At 42.9% G+C, this 20,134-nt stretch overlaps 1 protein-coding gene across 3 annotated transcripts in view; it reads left to right on the forward strand.

The window, feature by feature from the left end:
- Window positions 1–19,722, forward strand: part of ikbkb (inhibitor of nuclear factor kappa B kinase subunit beta) — a 42,661-nt gene extending 22,939 nt beyond the window's left edge. For all 3 annotated transcript variants that reach the window (XM_072709126.1, XM_023832251.2, XM_023832250.2), the window contains exons 9-22: window positions 3,177–3,284; window positions 3,924–4,053; window positions 9,283–9,477; window positions 9,651–9,765; window positions 10,462–10,585; window positions 10,851–11,002; window positions 11,119–11,180; window positions 11,310–11,413; window positions 11,697–11,746; window positions 11,833–11,932; window positions 12,009–12,156; window positions 12,448–12,554; window positions 12,790–12,889; window positions 17,723–19,722. In XM_072709126.1, coding sequence (XP_072565227.1) covers window positions 3,177–3,284; window positions 3,924–4,053; window positions 9,283–9,477; window positions 9,651–9,765; window positions 10,462–10,585; window positions 10,851–11,002; window positions 11,119–11,180; window positions 11,310–11,413; window positions 11,697–11,746; window positions 11,833–11,932; window positions 12,009–12,156; window positions 12,448–12,554; window positions 12,790–12,889; window positions 17,723–17,764 — 1,537 coding nt within the window. In that variant the 3' untranslated portion in view covers window positions 17,765–19,722. The remainder of the gene's footprint in view (window positions 1–3,176; window positions 3,285–3,923; window positions 4,054–9,282; window positions 9,478–9,650; window positions 9,766–10,461; window positions 10,586–10,850; window positions 11,003–11,118; window positions 11,181–11,309; window positions 11,414–11,696; window positions 11,747–11,832; window positions 11,933–12,008; window positions 12,157–12,447; window positions 12,555–12,789; window positions 12,890–17,722) is intronic.
- Window positions 19,723–20,134: the final 412 nt, after the last annotated feature.

A 20,134-nucleotide genomic window follows, 5' to 3' on the forward strand; every position in this document is an offset into this window, starting at 1 on the left:
ACTTTGCGTTCTGGGACCTTTTGAAGACCAAATATAGCGGCAATAAGTTGAGTTACAGCCTCTCCTGTATAAGATAAAGCTAGCTAGTTCTTAAATGGTAAAATTGGTGAGTTAAAATTAGACAACAGGTATACAGGCATTTCGTCTTAACAGAACAACATAAATGCACTGCGTTTATTCGGATGGTCCTTGTAGCTGTGAAAGACGCATTGGCTGTTTTGCTATGAAAGCTGTGATGGGTGCAGCTCTGGGTTTGTCCCCGTTATCTTGTTCATTCAGTAGAGGGTGGATTCTATTCCCCTGGCCAAGCTTCATCAGTTTCCTCTTATTTCTTTAACAGTGAGCTACACACAGCTACACTAACAGAAACCTTGGCCTGACCTTGTAACTTGGTATAAATCACCCATTAGTAGTTTTATTTTACGCCCCCTTGTTTATCTGTCTGCTAAATGCCAAGCGGAAGAGGTGTTATATACCAACCTGTATTCATGGAGAATTACTGGAAATGATTGCTGCTGATACCCTGTGCTCTTACGTGCCTGTTTAACACGATTTTCCGAATTGAAAGAAGCTGGCTTTTTCCCATTATCAGAGTCTACATTTTAACTATGTACATGCGCATGAGTTACTTGCCTGTGTACATGTGCTGGTTGTCACATGTCACTGCTGTTATACCTTTTTATTGTCCTGAATTTCTTTAGTATATTATCCAACTGTATAAACCAAGTAAAAGTCTGTTTGGATAAAAGCTTTTGCTTATAGCTATAACGGAATGCATGGGGTTTCTATGACGATCAGAACATGAGTCATACGTGTTTGACGGATGCCACAGTGTTAGATGCTTAGATGGTTCAGATGCTTACGTAGAGACATAAGTGTTTGCTTCCTTGTCCCAAACAGTTTTGACATGTAGCCCTGCATTCTCCTGTCGTCGTTTATACATTCTAAATCATAAACTGCTGCTTACGAAAAGCACTTTCAGGAAATGTAAACTGTCTCCTATCTTCTACGTTGTGTCCAGTAATGACACTGGTTGGATTTTCGGGGGTATTTCCCTCTCCCCAATTGCGTAACAGTAATAATTTATTTAGTGTTTCTCTTCTTCTTACATTGCATGCTGCTTTTTGTGGCAGCATCATCTAGGGTAGGACTATGACTTTCTCTGCAGTCATGGAAATTTCATTGTGTTATGAAGTGTTCAGTGAAAAGTTTATGTACAACATGTAAAACAGGGATATCCAAATAGTAATTTGTGAGGTCACAGCTTAACCTAAACTTAAGATAAACTCTATTTACATAGTTGTAGTAACATTTGACTTCTTCTTAACTTCCAGATTGCTGTGGCATAGTTTTTTGTCTTAATTGTCGTATGTAAGAGCATGTTAAGGTGGTACTGGCATTGTATCCAGGGTTTTCCCCTTCCCTGGGCCTCCTAGGATAGCTTCTAGGTTCACTGAACCCTGGATAATGGACAAGGAATTGCAGAACAGATGTATTGCGGTTATGTGGGTCAGTTATTACATTAAATGATGTGCGGCTTAAAGGCCAATGTGTGCTTCACTTTCCCAACTTTTTGGTTGCAGACGAGGGGAGGTGATAAAAATTCCATCATTCAGGTTTGGTTGCAGACAGCTGCAAACGGTGCACGTGTAGCCCAGATTTCTAGCAGAAACTGCACATCGACTGCGCATGTTCAAGATAGTGCAAGTCTGATTAGGTAGTTCCAGTAGGTGGCAGCACGGAAGAATAGTTGTTATTGTACTGTGTGAGCAGCCGCATGAGGAGGGAGGTACACGCATATCTAATTCTTCATACTGTCCAGACATTATACTGAGGTATATGATATTTTACAAAGCAGCACTATTCCAGCATTTTGAAATACTGGTGATAAAATTCGCCAAGCAGGGGGAGAGGAATTCTGACTGATTTTGTTGTAAGGATTTCAAAAAACCATAGTATGCTTTATTACCATAATACTGTGGAAACCTTGACTAATACAGTGGTACCTCAGAACTCAGGATCGATTCCTAAAAAGTTCGAGTTGTGATCGAATTTTCCCCATAAGAAATAATGGAAAACCAATTAATTGGTTCCCGGCCCCAAAAACTTACACCTAAATGTGTTTTTTTTTTTTTAGCATTTAAACACAAAATGAACCGGATAAAACAAGAAGAGCATAAACTGTACTAAACACATCTAAGCACATTTATCAAAACAGTAATTTGTAAAGTAAGAAAATAAATGTATCTAAACAATGTGTTCTGCCCCGATCGTCCGCTCCTTCCGTGTGCCACGCCCCATCGTTAACCCCGTGTGTAATCCCTGTGTGATCAGCTGTTTCTGGTTGTTGTCATTAGTCCTCTGTATTTAGTCCGTGTTTCAGTTTGTTTCCCCAGTCCGGTCATTGTATTGTCAGTCTGCGTTTTGCCTGCCTTACCTTTAATTAAACCCCATATTCCCCGATACCATGACGTCTGCGCCTTTGTCTCCGTTCCATCCCCGCTCGGCACGACAATATTATTATAATTAAACGTATTAATGGTTTATTATTATTATTAAAATAATGAATAAGAAATCTTTATTTTAAAATGCATTTTATTATATAATAATAATTACTGTTACTGTCTATCATTGTCTAAATGTAGTTTTACTGTCTAAATATATGTATTCAGCTAGTGTAAACATGCACGATGCTATCACAGCTAATGTGAGGCAAGACTGAAGCTTTACCCTTTGTTTCCGCTGAGAGACGTGCCGCATGACTCATTTCCCCGTGCGTACAAGTTATCTTAGGTTGGCGTTCACGGTTTGACTTCTGAGATTCAGATCGAGCTCTAGATCATTTTTTTTCGAACTGGTTGGTTCGACTTTTAATAAATTTGACTTCTATTGAGATCGAGAACTGAGGTACCACTGTAACTTTAAAACTATTGATAAAAGTTTACCATTTCACTACAATGCTTGTATTTGTGTTTATATATCTGCCCTCTACTGGTTTGGTGGAACATCACTGCTATATGCATGCACTGACCGCGACACTCGGCATCCGCAGCCAAATATATGATGTATAATAGTATGAACACAAGCTGCCATGCGGACAACCATCTACAGGCAGAAAGCACACGCGGAAAACTGAAATTAACATTTTACCCATCCCTGCTTGTCGCCTCCTATAGGTTTGCCAAGTTAAAACAGAAGCATGACGATGACATCATGATATATGAAGACCTGGCGAATGAAGTGCATTTCTCCAAACACCTGCCCCAACCCAATAATCTGAACAAGTAAGAGAGCCTGAGCTTTCCATGCCACCATTAAACAGCTGCAGCACACACCACCACACACAAATGCCATCGCCCCCATCTGCATTAACATTTATTTATTTATCTGATGCTCTTATCCAAGCAACTTAAGCTCCCTAATATCATCTACTGCACACACATTCACAACCATTACCTTTTTTACAGAGGTGTTACGGTAAAGTTGAACAATATTCGTTGTTCCTTAGAAATCCTCACTTCTCTAATCCAGAGAATGATATTGTCAAAATGTCCGACTTATAAGAATGAAATGATGTGATCATGACTGACATTCTGGAAATGCTGCAGACCCTTATGTGTAAAAGTTGGCTATACTGTGTTACACAGATGTGAGTTCCCACCATATTTATGTGATTTGAGTTCCTGTGTTGCCACAGCTTCACAAAATTAAATGTCTCTTTATCATCTGCCACACCTACATGGAAGTTGTTTTTCCGGACATGCAGACTTCACAATTTCCAGCTGAAATGAGAGGTCAAGCAATGCTCAGAGTTTCAGATTCTCATTTCTGTGTGTGAGTGGTTGTAACATTTTTCAAAATGCAAAATCATGTCAGCGGCATGTGATTCCATCCATCCATACACCTGTCTGTCGTGTTTATAGGCTGCTGTCCGAGAAGCTGGAGAGGTGGTTGAGGCTTCTGCTGAAGCTGTCCCCCCAGGAGAGGGGCAAGGACCCCCAGTACGGCCCGAATGGCTGCTTTGCCGCCTTAGACCACATTCTGGACCTCAAGGTCAGACAATGAAAGGTCACCATCTCACATTCTCATTTGTTACATGTGCACCAGATCCTGAATCAGCACATCACCTTCTGGCTGTACTTTGTGATCTGTGTAGTGGTTTCATTTTAATGGTTACGGTCCAGGGTGCCGTAAAGGGGGGCTTAGGACAATTCCAAAAATTTGGAGCATAATTGCATTGGTCTGGGTTGGGCACCCAATCTGATGTGCTTTCATGGGGCTCACAGGGCTCATTTAGCCTCCTTTCCTATGTAATAATGCTAATAAGTTTATTATTAAAAGGGCAGCAAGCTAACAGAAGCAAAGAGCTTGTGTGTCAGTTTAAAGGTAATTGATTGGAGCCACGGTTCATCTAAATATGTGGTTGATGTGGTACCACAGTCTGCCTTTGTCAAGCTTCACTTAAGTAAAGTCAGGCTAGTACTTGAGTGGGAATAAGTTAATCAACCAAGCAGAAGAATTCCCTGGAGAATTCGCAAGTTTCATCAGAAGATGGTACATTAAGTGGATGTTTTCAGATTTACGTAAGGCCACTTTCATTCAGTCTCGGGTGACGCATCGTCAAGCCCCATGGGTCGTTCAGGTGATTTCAGGTGCTGTTGTGAAAGTGGTCTTAAGCGTTTTGGTTAATAACTGACTGTTTAGTTATTTAAAAGAATCCTGTTGACATGCAGTACAGCACTCTGTCATTCCATGATTCCCACATAATTATGCCATTTTGGGTCTAGGCTGTTGGCGATGTTCATCTTTTAGTGTTCCACTCCTATCTCTTTGTTTTATGAATAATTATTAACAGGCATAGAAAATGCTGCTTGGGGCATTTCCAGTAGCTAACTTAAGTTTAAATATACAGTTACAGTTAGGTTCATATATATTTGGACACTGACACAAGTTTTACTATTTTACCAGTTTACTGAAATATATTCCAATTGAAGTTATACAATGGGCATGGACATAAAGTGCAGACTCAGATTTAATTTCAGGGTATCCACATTCAAATTGGATGAGGGGTTTAGGAGTTTCAGCTCGTTAACATGCGCCATCCTCTTTTTAAAGGGGCCAAAAGTAATTGGACAATTCACTTAAGCTATTTCATGGACAGGTGTGGGCAATTCCTTTGTTCTTTCATTATCAATTAAGTAGAAAAAAGGCCTGGAGTTGATTTGAGGTGTCTTGTTTGCATTTGGAAGATTGAGGTGTGAACATACAACCTGCGGTCAAAGGAACTCAGTATTCAGGTGAAACAGGCCATCCTTAGGCTGCGAAAACAGAAAAAACAATTTGAGATATTGCCACAACATTAGCAGTGGCAAAATCCACAGTTTGGTACATCCTGAGAAAGAAAGAAAGAAAGAAAGACAGAGAAAGCATTGGTGAACTCAGCAACGCCAAAAAGCCTGGACATCCACGGACGACGACAACAGTGGTGGATGATCGCAGAATCATTTCCATGGTGAAGAGAAGCCCCTTCGTAACAGCCAACCATGTGAACAACACTCTCCAGGAGGTAGGCATATCAATATCCAAGTCTACCATAAAGGGAAGACTGCATGAATGCAAATACAGAGGGTTCACTGCAAGATGCAAGCCACTCATAAGCCTTAAGAATAGAAAGGCTAGATTGGACATCTAAAAAAAAAAACATCTGAAAAAGCCAGCACAGTTCTGGAACAGCATTCTCTAGACAGATGAAACCAAGATCAACCTGTATCAGAACGTTGGGAAGAAAAAAGTCTGGAGAAGGGCTGGAACAGCTTATGATCCAAAGAACACCGCATCACCTGTAAAACATGGTGGAGGCAGTGTGATGGCTTGAGTGTGCATGGCTGCCAGTGGCACTGGGTCTTTAGTGTTTCTTGATGATGTGACACAGATTGGAAGCAGCCGAGTGCTGAGGTGTTCAGAGACATCATGTCTGCTCAAATCCAGCCAAATGCAGCCAAATTGATTGGGCGGCGTTTCATAATACAGATGGACAATGACCCAAAACAGCAAAAGCAAACCAGGACTTTATTAAAGCAAAGAAGTTGAATATTCTCGAATGGCCAAGTCAGTCACCTGATCTCAACCCCATTGAGCATGCATTTCACTTGCTAAAGACTAAACTACAGAGAGAAAGACCCTCAAACAAACATCAACTGAAAGCTGCTGCAGTAAAGGCCTGACAGCATTAGAAAGGAGGAAACCCAGCGTCTGGTCATGTCCATGAGTTCAAGACTTCAGGCAGTCATTGGGTTTTCAGCTAAGCATTGGAACTGAACATTTTATTTGCAGTTATATTAATTTGTCCAATTACTTATGAGCCCCTGAAAGGAGGGGATTGTGTAGAAAAATTACTTTAGTTCCCCGACATTTTTATGCAATGTTTTTATTCTACCCACTGAATTAAAGCTGAAAATCTGCACTTCAATTGAATCTGACTTTATTTATAAACTATATATCTAAATTTATTTTGGTAATGTATAGAACTTAAAAATTGAGAAACGTCTGTCCAAATATTTATGGTCCTGACTGTATGTACTGTGACATGCAAGTTTAAGTTAATCATCATTATCATACTTTTTCTCATGAAAACCCTTTTCAATTAAATTCTGTCATTTTATAAACAATGCAAATCCTTTACAGCTATCCCTCAAAGCAACAGGAAAAATCACATGGTCTGGGGATTTTTGGCTATGAACAAACAAAAATATTAAAATTGGGAAGATACTGTGACATAATGATCTGAGGCAGAATTGTGGGCATGTTAGGGTTTAAGAGGTATTTTTATTTCTAGAGGAATTACCATCAGGAAGGACAACTTGACTGTATTCATAGTGAAACCTTTCAGAAGAGGTTTACAGGACATGAGCGGAATTTACACTCAGAACGGGCACAGCGGCATGACTGGGACTGAATGTTTACCGCAGAAGAGGAACATACCATGTGCTGGAAAGCTCAGGGCTTAACCCAGTAGAAATGTGGTGGCAAGTGGAAACAATTGAAACACTATGCATCATATATATTGACAGCATTAAATGCTTTCAGTTACCATTATACATGTCAAGTAATGTTTATATCACTTAATATTAACAAAACAAAAAAATGCATGGCTTTACTGCAGTGTTTATACTGTGACTGCTACCAACACTTGGCTTACAAATAAAGATAAAGTTACTAATCTGAACAGTAACTGCTACAAGCAGTTGGAATACAAGTAAATTTAGAATATCGTATTTGTGCTCAGCTACACATTTGAAATATTCTGCTGCTTACAGTTGTGTTATTAATCACTGAAAGCCGGTGTCCACAACTACAGAGCAGGGCTGAGTGTCACGTGTGATGAACAACATAACTTTCCAAGTAATATCTTTTAAGTAAGTAATATTACTTTTCAAGTAATATCTAACGCTACTCTGTCAGTTCAAGTCGGAACTGAATTTTCTTGTGCTATCAAACGCTTGCTTTACTGACAGAGTAGTGTTAGTTGGTAGTACTGCAGCCTACTTAACTGGAACGTATTTGCTTTTCGGAAACTCCTGATAGTCTTTCCTGTGTCTTTCCTTGAGGTGAGCAATCAGATTGTTGTGTTGAAATTTTTAACAGTTGACCACTCTTAGCGGAATCTGTGCAGAGCAATGTTGACTACACAGATCACAAATTGTTGAGCCAAAACATTATGACCACTCCCATGTGACTGTCTCCTAAAATGGAGTGTATTATGGTTTGGGATATTTTAGATGGTAAGCTAACATTCGGTACTTGTAGTTGAAATGTTGAACGCAGAAGAAATGGGCAAGAGTGATTTTGGCCAAATATTTATGGTCAGACAACTGGGTCAGAGCATTTCTGAAATGGCAAGGCTTATGGGGTGATCGCGGTCAGCCAGGGTGAGTACTTGCTGAGAGAGGTCTGAGGAGGGAGAAAACCATGATCCGCCAATGTGGTGTTGAGTGGCCAAGACACATCGATGTGAGATGTGAACGAAGGCGCATCTTCAACTGTGATAAAAGATTTCTTAGTTCTAGATTTAGTTACTAAGTTGTGATCCACTGAGGCAGGTAATTGAAGTTAGATATACAGACAGTGCTGAGACGTTATGCAGGCTGAAATTGGTTTGTTTCACTTCGGTTTGCTTTTGTTGTAGTACTGTTGCAGTCTCTGAACATTCAGGAATTGCAAGATCAGTGCTTGGAGGTTTGTTCTGTTGTTGTACTAATAGTGTTAAGTTGTGCTGTCTCACAATTCTTGTGAAACACTGAATCGAGGATACGGTTGCAACTGGTCACGATCATTTATCTTCATATCACCCACCAGTATATACATCCATCAATCTTCCATAGGGTCTTATCCAGTACGGAGCAGTGCTGAAACTAGAGCTAATCCCCGTGCAGGCAGCATGAGCCGTGGTGTGGAACACAGGCTGCCAGTCCGTCTTTGCACCTGCATAACTTTTTTGAGGTTGCCTGAGGCATGCAAAGGCTGAAACACTTTCAGCAGCACTATAGCTTAGCTGAGTGTACATGGTAGCCTGAAAGATGGACTAGTGTGTCCTTTGAAGTAGAACTTAGGCCTGGTCTCCTCTCTGACATCTGCTCCACCATACCCCGCTTACCTGCAGCTTCTGAATGGAGGCACCGTGACCGTGGAGACACACGTCCGCCCTGCTTCCCTCTGCACTTTTCATTTTACACATGCTAAATATTAGAGGGTGTCACTGGTACAAATATGGTCAGACCTACTTTCCATTTGCAGTGCAGTTTATATGAATGCCACAGTAAGCAACCAGATTGGTGAGTTTACAGAAAGGCAGTGTTTCTGTAATCAGTATTAAAATTCCTTCTGTTCTTTCTCCATAAGATCTTATCCAGTAGAGGGTTTTCTTAAGGCTGGTGGTTGTCCTAGGAAACACAGGGCATAAGACCGGGGACCCCCTGGATGGGATGCTAGGCTATTGCAGGGCAAACACACACATATACACACTAAGTTAGGGACAGCATTTCACCTATAAACATCATTGGAAGAACATGCACAGAGCTGGGATCGGAATTGAATATTTACTATCAGTCTGTGATGCTGAAGTTTGTGTATCAGTCAGAGGTGACAGTGAAATTGGACATTGTAGTATAAACTGCATTATAGGAGTGATATCTGCACTCTGCTAAATGCCAACATCTCACATTAGCAGTGATGGCTGTCCTACTCTCCATCTCGCTCTTTCTCTGTGGTCCTTGTCCTCCAAAGCTGGTCCACGTGCTGAACATGGTGTCAGCGAAGATCCACACGTACCCTGTGCAGGAAGGTGAGACGGTTGCTGTGCTGCAGGAGCGAATTGCCTGCGACACCCACATCCCCATGGCCAATCAGGAGCTGCTGCTGGAGGCGGGGCTGGCGCTGGAGCCGCAGCGCTCCGTGCTGGAGTGCGCCGTGGATTACAGCGTGCGTGTCCCCGTCACATTACGGTCACGTGTGACAGCTAGCCCTTCCTGGGCACCAGCGACCGGCTGGACTTCGTTTAAACATCCCGGATGTTATTAGAATCTAGGCAGATGGAAAGTGCTGGATGTGTCACTGACACTAACATGGCTGACTTTGCCCTCTCGGTGCATCAGCTGATCGACGGGCGCAGGACGGACTTGCCCCTTGTATTCCTGTTCGACCGCAGCTGCAGCAGCTACGAGCCACAGTTCAACCCACGCTTGCTGCCCGAGAACATCCGCTTTGTGCGTGAGTGCAGGCTCCAAGCCACCAGAGGACGTCGGAGATGTGTGCTGACCGTAACTGTTCCTCCCTGATCTCCTCCACTGCCCCGCCTCGATCTCCTCTACTGCCCCGCCTCGATCTCCTCCGCTGCCCCGCCCTGATCTCCTCCGCTGCCCCGCCCTGATCTCCTCCGCTGCCTCGCCCTGATCTCCTCCGCTGCCCCGCCCTGATCTCCTCCGCTGCCCCGCCCTGATCTCCTCCGCTGCCCCGACTCGATCTCCTCCACTGCCCCGCCCTGATCTCCTCCGCTGCCCCGCCTCGATCTCCTCCGCTGCCCCGCCTCGATCTCCTCCGCTGCCCCGCCTCGATCTCCTCCGCTGCCCCGCCCTGATCTCCTCCACTGCCCCGCCTCGATCTCCTCCGCTGCCCCGCCCTGATCTCCTCCACTGCCTGCCCGCCCACCCCACCTCCACCGTTGCCCCGCTTGACTGCCCTGTCTGGGACCCTGTCCTGACACTGACTCCCTACATCTGTTTCTATGCTGCATCTCTGCGTTAGTATGTATGGTGACGTCATTCTTAAATTGGGAGGAGCTTTCTACTAGTGTGCTGCCTAAACGTTGGTCCTCTGAATCCTTGCCAAGCCCTGCTTGTGTTGTGTAGATGCCTTTCCTTTAAGTGCACTGATCCCTCTGTGCATGTGTGCACCCCCCCCCCCCAGAGATGGAGCCCAAGCGGCAGCTTCCCTACGGCCCCCTGCGCCGCACCTACGGCCAGGCCTGGCACACCATCCGTACCCTGAAGGAGGACTGGCAGCGGCTCCAGCAGGGCCAGAAGGCCGCCATGTGGGTGCACACCCCTCCGAGCGTCATCCTGTCACCTTATCAGTGTCACATTGCGCTGTAGATGCTTAGCCACTTGCATCTCTGATTATGCCTCTGGACATGGAGCAGTTTAGTGTGTCATTTACATTGTCATTTAGTAATCTAGCACATGCTCTTGTCCAAAGAGAGTTGAGGCTGAATTGCGAAGTACAAGAGCTGGGCCTCTCTAGGGCTTCGCCAGTCAGCTTTCAGGTTATGACGTCATGTCGTCGTCCCACCCCCACAGCATGAGTCTGCTGCGTCACAACAGCTCCCTGTCCAAGCAGAAGAATGAGATGGTGTCCATGCACCAGCGCCTGCGGGCCAAGCTGGACTTCTTCATGTCCAGCCTCCATATTGACATGGACAAGTACCAGGAGCAGAGGACCACAGGCATCGGTATGTGTGGGGTCACAGCCTTCCCCACCCCCCCACCTTAATGCTTTCTCTGTCTGTTTATACTGCATCAGGTTTGCAGATGTAAACATGGTGAAAGTAATCCCCCCTCTTTACAGCCTCTGAGAAAATGCTGAGTGTCTGGAGGGAGATGGAGGACACCGCTGTCACCTGTGCTCAGGTCTGTTAGAATCTCGTGGGTCATCGTGTATCTGCAGGGCTGATCAGTCAGATGGTTGTGAGACAAGTAGCTGGAAGTGATAGAGTCTCTGTCAGTGACTGTCCATGTGTCCAAACGCATGTCTCTCAGACAGAGGAAGTGAGCAGCCTGGATGAAGAGATGATGTCACTGCAGACACACATCGTGGACATCCAGAGGCAGCCGTGGCGGTCGGGGGAGGCCTTGGACACGCTGTGAGTGGCACCCACTAGAAACAGAAATACAACTAGAATGGCTTTGCATTGAGAACTGACAATCCAAAGGGGCTAAGGAGTAAAAACTAGAGCTGCTTGGTGTAGCCCAGAGCGAGAGGGAGGGAGGGATTGTGGGAGGATGGGTACAGGGCATCGGGGGGGAATGGCTCAAATCATAAGACGTAGGACATATCTGCATAAAGAATCAGAGGGAAAATGATGTGTGTGGGAGGTGGTGAAACTTCAAGCTGGCCAGTAAGGGGCTCTCTGCATCTCTCTGCAGTGAAGGGAAGGCCATGGAACTGTTCCGCAGCCTCAGAGAGAAGCCCAGAGGTACGTCTGCACTCCACGGTGCTGCTTCTCTTATTGAAGCACTCCAGTGTGATGCGTGCTGACACCCCCTGCCCCCCCTCCCCCAGAGCAGCGCTGTTCAGGTGACTGTCAGGAGGTTGTGCGGCTGGTGGTTCAGGCGGTGCAGTTCTACGAGAAGAAGCTGAGGGACTTCTACACACACCTGAGGTCAGCAAGCCGCCTGAGCTCCCCAAGGCCGCTATCCCATGACGGTGGCTGACGCCGGTCCTCCCTCCCTCCTTAGTAAGACGGTGGTGTGTCGGCAGCGCGTCATGGACCTGCTGCCACGTGTGGAGGGCCTGGTGAGCCAGATGGCTGACAGGGAGCAGGCGCTCATGGCCCTGCAGGAGAAGCGGCAGAGAGAGCTCTGGAATCTGCTCAAAGTGGCCTGTGTGAGTCGGCCGCCGGCAGGCCAGACTGGCACCAAGCGGGGAAAGAGTGACTCAAACATCCAGTCGTGTTTTTGGAAAAGAGCTGCCGCATTCGCCTATAAACATCTGTCTTGCATATTGTTGACATATGTTTAGTTGCTGATTTTCCTTGATCCAAAGCAACTTTCCTTTTAAACACAGCTGTCAGTGAGTTAAGCACCTTTCGTAGTGATGCTGCAGTAGTGCCTGAACTGCTCTCATCCATTGTGCTGTCTGTGAACTTCTTTTCCTCCTTGCTGTTGTGTGACGCAGAGTAAGGTACGCAGCCCTGTGAGTGGCAGCCCTGACGGGGGGCGTGGCTCCCCCTCCGTCCAGTCACTCCAGCCTCCCTCCGCCAGCCTAGAGCCCAGCCAGTCACGGTAAGGCCACACCCACAGCCCTCTGATGTCATCCCATTGTATTAATGTTCCTGTGACTTCAGATCGCAATGCTATGTCATGCTGCCGAACCTCTCCCTTTATCAGCCATTTATATGAATCATAATGATACTCCGAAACGTTCGGTTATGCAGCACAAGAAATGCTCATCTAGAATGTTAGCTAATCCTAATGTATCATGATTGTCTGAGGTGACTCTGCCCTGTTTCTGTTGCAGAGATGAAGCCTATCAAGTGATTGAGGAGAGCAGGATGTTTGAGAGTCGACTGCAGAGCTTAGTGCAGGACACTATCCACGAGTCGGAGAGCGACATGGAGGTAGGCTGCCTTTCAGAGAGGCCATGCCTTTCATGCTATGCTGTGGGCTCTTTACCTTTTTCTTTTTACTTGAGTACTCATCTATTTGGCAGTAATTTATGACAAAATGATGAGGTCGTACTTGGGCCAGTCCACTGAAATGTGCAGTAAACATCATGACTGATTGTTGCCAAGGGAGAATACCATCCAGTAAGCAGCTCATTTCACTGCACTGTCATCATCCTTAACTGCCTCTCTATCTTATCTGTTTCTTTGACAGTTCACAGCAGGATTGACTTTATAGGTCATTAACCATTTGGATTAAGAACTGAGATGGTTGCATCACTTTTATTAATCCGAAAAAGTCTACCGTGACTATTTAACATGTAGTTATCATGCATGCAAAATTAAGGGTTTAATTCCAATAATTTCATATACAGGCATCCCCTACTTTGTGAATTTTTATGCCACTTCGGTTTTACAAAAGACCTACATTAGTATCTGTTTAAACTTTTGCAAAAAAAGGAGAAAAGCGAAAATAGTGTTTAGCGTTTATCAGCAAGGCAATTATAAATATACAGGCATGTATATTTCCGTCATCAATGAACTGCACATATGATGTTGGTCCCATAAAATTATAACGGAGCTGAAAAATGGTGATGCCAGGGTAAACAAACCTACTGTGCTGCCACTCATACAAAAGTATAGCACATACAGTTATGTAGGTGCATATTATGTGACAAAGATAATAAGCAACTATGCTACTGGCTTATGTATTTATTATACAGCCCCAGGTTACGATTGGGTTACGTTCCGATAAATCAAAAGGCGAAAATATCTTAAGGCGAAAATGCATTTTAATTCAGAGGGAATAACCGAATAAACATCATAGGCTAGCCTACCTGAAATATCCTTAGAACACTTACATCCTACAGTTTGGGAAAATCTTTTTTTGTTTTATAATAAAGGGTTAGGGTTAGGCTACGCCGTATAGCCTGTGTGTAGAAAGCTTCCTAGGTTTGTGTAAGTACGCTCTATGATAATCTCACAACAGCAAAATCATCTAAGGATGCATTCCTCATAATGTATCTCTTTAGTTAGGTAACGCATAACTATTTATTCTGGTAAGTGAAACTTCACTGATTTTAAATTTTGTGTGTTATTTAGTATAATTTGGCAAGTTCTTTAGTTCGGTCTAGGAACGCTGAAAAATTTTTCCCATATAAATTAATGCTAATTGCATCTTCACTTTTCACCATTTTGGCTTACGAAAGGTTTCATAGGAACACTAATTTTGGATAGCGGGGGAAACTTGTATTTTAATGTAAAATGCAAAGTTAGTCACTGGTGGTGTTATTTTTTATTGTTTTTATTTTTGTATTTTATTTTGTTAAACATTGTTTTCAGTTTCTAGTTCAGTGTGTGTTTGATAATTCACATAAGTACTCTAAAAGACAATCGGTGTGTCCGAAATTGCGCACTTGCGTCAGTGCACTGAGATGTAGTTCGTAGTGCGCACTGCGCACTTCCTTCTGTAGTTCACACTACCATGGGTAAGTTCTGTCCTAAATGGAACACTAACGTTTTGTACTTATCGGAAGTGACGGACTAGCATTTGATTGCGATTCTCCAGCACGCCAAAATATCTGCCGTGTTTTGTTTACAATGAATTTCCTTGTAACCGGCTAAAAAAACTGCTAACATTTACGTGTGCGAACTCTTCTAAGTCGATATATGCCTTGTCCACACGTACACGGGTATATTTTAAAACGGTGTTTTTCCTCGTCCACACGAACATGGTCTTCTAAAAAATTTCCGTCCACATGAAACCGCTAAAATGCGCTGTCAAGAGCATGCCAAACCAACAGGCGGCATTATAACACTAACTGTACTGCCATGTTAGCCAATCAGAAGCCTAATTGCCAGTCCTGTTAAGTTGAAAACCATGGCGCACATTCCGACGATGTTGATCAATATAATGCGAGAGTGATTCAACATTTATCTATATACATGTAAGAAGTCCTGTCAGCAAGGTTAGCACAAGCACTATTTTGGCTAAGTCTGCCATTGCTCAAACTCCCCTAATATATACAACAAACAGCGCGCGCTCTGACGTTAAACAAAGTGGACAACGGCGCACAATCTGACGTTTCGAGCCAAAAACTCTGTTTTCACTGTCTACATGTCGACGCTGACAACGGAGTTTCTTAAAATCTTCACCCTGGGTGGAGTTTTGCAAAAGCTCCGTTTTCAGTGACCTAAGACGCTGTTTACATGTGGACAAAAGCCCAAGAAAAAGGTACATTTTAAAAAATACCTGTGTACGTGTGGACAAGGCAATAATCGCAAACTCAAACAAATTATCTTTAACTGTCGTCAGAGAGGGACAGGCTACACACCGCAGTATACATCAGTAAAATTATTTTATTAACGTTACTTACATTTATATGAAGCAATTGCCTCCACTTGGGCTTGCGTGTCTGTGTTGTTGTCCACCATTATTCCGCTCTGAAAACTTGCCGAAAGTCCCTCCCCTTCCGCTACGTAGTCAAAATGGCGTCCATTTAGTGCGAGTAGTGTCCATCATTCTGCACTACGTTTTCTGGTCATTTTCAGTGCACCATCCGGGTACTTTCAGTGCACTGAATTTTAGCTTAGTTGTCAGTGTGAACGCACTATGCCCTAAAATTGCGCACTAAAAGTGCGCAAGTGTGCGATTTCGGACACATAGAATATTTTATTAAAAATAACCAACGGCTGTCATAACTGAACTGTAACACCAGTTACAGAACATGCAGTTTTATTTTACAAAATGGCGATATTAACATTTTCATATCAATTAGCTTTTTAATTGTTCTGATAATGAATTAAATTAACAACATAGGTATGGTGACACTATGATAAAAATGGAATATTTTTTGAAATAGTTGCCTCATGAGGGTTAAGGTGACCTTGTGCAACTATTTAAATTTAGTGATATACTATATGAACAAAAGTTTTGGGGTACCTGGCCGTTACACCAACAGGAACTTTCATGACCTCCCATTTTAAATCCAGCTGCAACCCTTCTGGGAGGGCTTTCCACAATATTTTGTGACTGTGGGAATTTTTGCCCATTCATCCAGAAGAGCATTTGTGAGGTCAAACACTGATGTTGGACGTGAAGGCCTGGCTCGCAATCTCTGTTCTGGTTCATTCTAAATGCATTCGATGGGGTTGAAGTCAGGGCTTTGTGCTGGGCCAGTCAACTTTTTCCACACCGAACTCACCAACCAAGGGCCTTCCCCGAACTGTTCCCATCCAAAATGTCTTGTTTTCCTGAAACATTAAGAGTTCTCTTCACTGGAACTAAGGGGCCTAGCCAAAACCCTGAAAAACAACCCCATACCATTATCCCTCCTCCACCAAACTTTACAGCTGGGACAATGCAGTCAGGAAGGTAATGTTCTCCTGGCATCTGCCAAACCCAAACTCATGCATCAGACTCACAGACAGAGAAGCATGATTCGTTACTCCACAGAGCACATTTCCACTGTTCCATAGTTCAGTGGCGGTTTACTTTACACCACTCCATCTGACGCTTGCCATTGCGCTTGGTGATGTGAGACGTGCATGCAGCTGCTCGGACACAGAAGCCTATTCCATGAAGCTCCCACTGCACAGTTTTTGTGCTGGGGTTAATTTCAGAGGAAGTTTGGAACTTTCAGTTATTGACTCAACCGAGCGTTGGCAAAAATGCACCTCAACATTCAGTAATACCACTGTTGTTTTATGTGGTCTGGCACTTCATGGCTGAGTTTTTGTTATTCCTAAAATATTTAGTAGGGAATATTTTTCATGACTTATTGCAAAGGTGGCATCCTATGACAGTACCATACTGTACTTGAAGTCACTGAACTCTTCAGAATGACCCATTCTTTCACAAGAGTTTGTAATCCTGCCTGCATGGCTAGGTGTTTAATTTCATACACCTGTGGCAATGGGTCTGAATGAAACACCTGAATTTGGTGATTAAGAGGTGCGTTCCAATTCTTTTGTCCATATAGTGTTTAAAAAACATATAGGATTCTTTTGACAAATCATCAGTTACTTTGCCCTTGTAACACATAGTACCAGTGACGTGTAGAAGCTGTCTGAGAAATGAAATTTCAGTAAATTTATTAAATAACACTGAGAAAGTATGGATTCACCCAAGGAAGCAGTCTAATAGAGCAAGAACTTAAAATGTAATGTATGTCCCAATAACATCAGTGACTAAAATCACCAACCTTTTTGAAACTGAGAGCTACTTCATGGGTACTGAGCCATACGAAGGGCAACCAGTTTGACACACTCTTCTTAAATAACATATTTTCTCAGTTTACCTTAGATCATATTATTATTAATGATTAATTGTCTTTATCAAATCTATATAAATGCAAATGTGATTAAAGAAGAATAGCAACAGGATAAAATTAAATTATGGACGCTGCTCACTGGTGAGTTGTGCTATTTTTAGAACAGGTCCGCGGGCACCATGTTAGTGACCCCTGATGTATGTAGTGATGATGGAACTCTTATACTCTCATAAATTTATACATTTAAAAATATGGTTTTATATTTAAAATATCTTCTCATGTGTTGAAATTTGGTTGTGTGGTGTTTTACAGGTGTAGAACAGCTTTGGAACCTGATAAAAATAGAGATGTTATATAATGATACATCAGTTTTGTGAATGTACAAATTGTACATGCTAACTGTTGGAGTTGTGCCTCATATTTGATGCGTGTTTTGAAGTCCCGCAGCCTCTGTGACGTGTGTCTCCCCCTGCAGATTTAGACATATGTATCTCTCCCCCACCCCCGTTTTTGTCAGCTTCTCAGGGACTGGCACTGGCTTAATGGAGACCTCTCCTGATACTCAGAAATTCATCACAGTGAAGGAGAAACTGTCTGTATACACCAGCTGGGATCACTTTCGCTTCAAGTACCTCTCAGATGCTTTTGTAGCTCGGTGCCGCCTCTGTATGGAGGGAACATATTATTACAGGTTCATGTGGAGCTGCAAGGATGGTCTATAGTTCTGTTTTTTTAATCCACTTTTCTTTTCTTTTTTTGCTGTTTCACAACATAGCTACAATTTCAGACTCCTTTTCTTCCTGAAATTTTTGTGTGTATTGAAGTATCAGGTTTTAACCTAAGATCATGGCTACAGTTTGATAAAATTGAGGAGCAATGTTTAAAGGGCACATTTTTATGGTATTTTGCAAACTTTGCAAACCATTCCCGGATACAAGTATAGTGCTTTGTAAACGTTTATGTCCTGTGGAAAGGAAACCTGATTTTAAGGTACTGCTGCAAAGAAGAAAAATATCTGCTTTTAAAGTAAACGAGGCAGAGTTACAGCCTGCGCTCAAAGCCCGCTTCCGGAACAGCGTTACAGCCTGCGCTCGAAGAAGCCCGCTTCCGGAACAGCGTTACAGCCTGCGCTCGAAGCCCGCTTCCAGAACAGAGTTACAGCCTGCGCTCGAAGAAGCCCGCTTCCGGAACAGGGTTACAGCCTGCGCTCGAAGAAGCCCGCTTCCGGAACAGGGTTACAGCCTGCGCTCGAAGAAGCCGGCTTCCGGAACAGGGTTACAGCCTGCGCTCGAAGAAGCCGGCTTCCGGAACAGAGTTACAGCCTGCTCACGAAGCCCGCTTCCGGAACAGCGTTACAGCCTGCGCTCGAAGCCCGCTTCCGGAACAGAGTGGCAGTAGGACCAAGGCTGAAAGCAGTCTGAGGCTTCATTTCTGTGCACTTCACTAACAGACTTATAATTCCAGCTTAATTTGTAGAAAACACTTGAATTTTTAATTTTTTAATTATTTTGGTCTTGGTTTTATATATCTGGGAATATCTGTCTGAAAGTGGTGGTTTGTAGTCCTTGTACTCTATAAGGAGATCTAGTGGTTTTTATTGTGATCTTTGAAGAAGTAATCTATAAAATATCACTGAAGGTTTTAATGTGTCTATTAATAATTTTGCATTTTGTGTTCCGTGACTTAAAACAGTTAGGGCGCTTTTCCACTGCACCAACTATGGTACTTTTGGTACTTTCCCTTTTCCATTGATTCCAGTTGAGTACCAGTATCAAAAGTTCCAGTACCAAAAGTGTGAATCCAGCTAGGGTACTTCTTTGGTACTTTGTGATGGGATTTGAAACACTTGTCGATTGGTTGTGCAAATAGCCTGCTTCTGAAACACAATACAAACGCCACCTTGAAAACAGTTATGATCTCAGAAAACAATGATAAACAAAGTAAAAAATATATTGTCATCTGGTCGGAAGAACAGATACAAAACAAAGATAAGGATGGTGTGACAAGAAATTAAAATAGTATTTTGTTTAATATACTAGGATCCTAGCAATGTGATTTTGTTGTAAATATAGTGATGTGATTTTGTTGTAATAAATATTGGGGTATTCAAAAGTTCATACGTTTCTCACAAACCCATGTAGGTGATTATGATCGTCACGGAGGTAAAACTAAACAGATTTTTATACATACTAGATAATCTATAAAAGGAATAATAATTAAAATCACAAAGCTGGCTAAGGTTTTTTTCTGTGATGAAGTAAAAATGTTTCAGCAAAACTTACTCTCTGGTTTGCATACCAAAAAGTTTATATTACAAATATATCTGTGTATTTGCTAAAATACTTCTGCCTTATGATTGTGTTTTGTCTTTTTGTATCTTTTGACAGTATATGACTGTGTGTGTGTTTTCAGTGTCAGATACAATGAATACCTATGTATTGTTTATCTGAAAAAAACATTAATTGGTATTAAAATGTCTTTTAAAGGTCCTAAAAATGGCACAGATGTGGATAACAACACTGATTTATGTGTTTATGACTGGGAAGATTTAATGTTGCTACTGTTTTGTATTTCGAGGTCACATAGACTGGAATGAACGGAATCAACAGCAATCATTTGTTTGTGGGAGGAGGGACAGACACTAGCTTCAGGTAACTTAGCACATTGCTCTAAGCTGGCCTGCAAGTAACTTTATCCAGGGCCAGATCTACCATTTCAGGGGCCCAAGGTAAAAGTGATGATCATTTCACTTTCTGCCTACACGTAAAAGTTTTAATGTATATGGTTTTGGTTTTTTATTGGCCATTTATTATATGACTTTTTCTGGGCCCCCTTGTGCCAATTGGGCCGTAGGCAGCAAATTCACTGAAAACTGGTTGGATGACCCCAAACTTGCAACATGGGTGTAACCATATGAGGCTCATTGTGC

This window comes from Paramormyrops kingsleyae, chromosome 2 (genome assembly GCF_048594095.1).
Source record: "Paramormyrops kingsleyae isolate MSU_618 chromosome 2, PKINGS_0.4, whole genome shotgun sequence".
Lineage (NCBI taxonomy): Eukaryota > Metazoa > Chordata > Actinopteri > Osteoglossiformes > Mormyridae > Paramormyrops > Paramormyrops kingsleyae.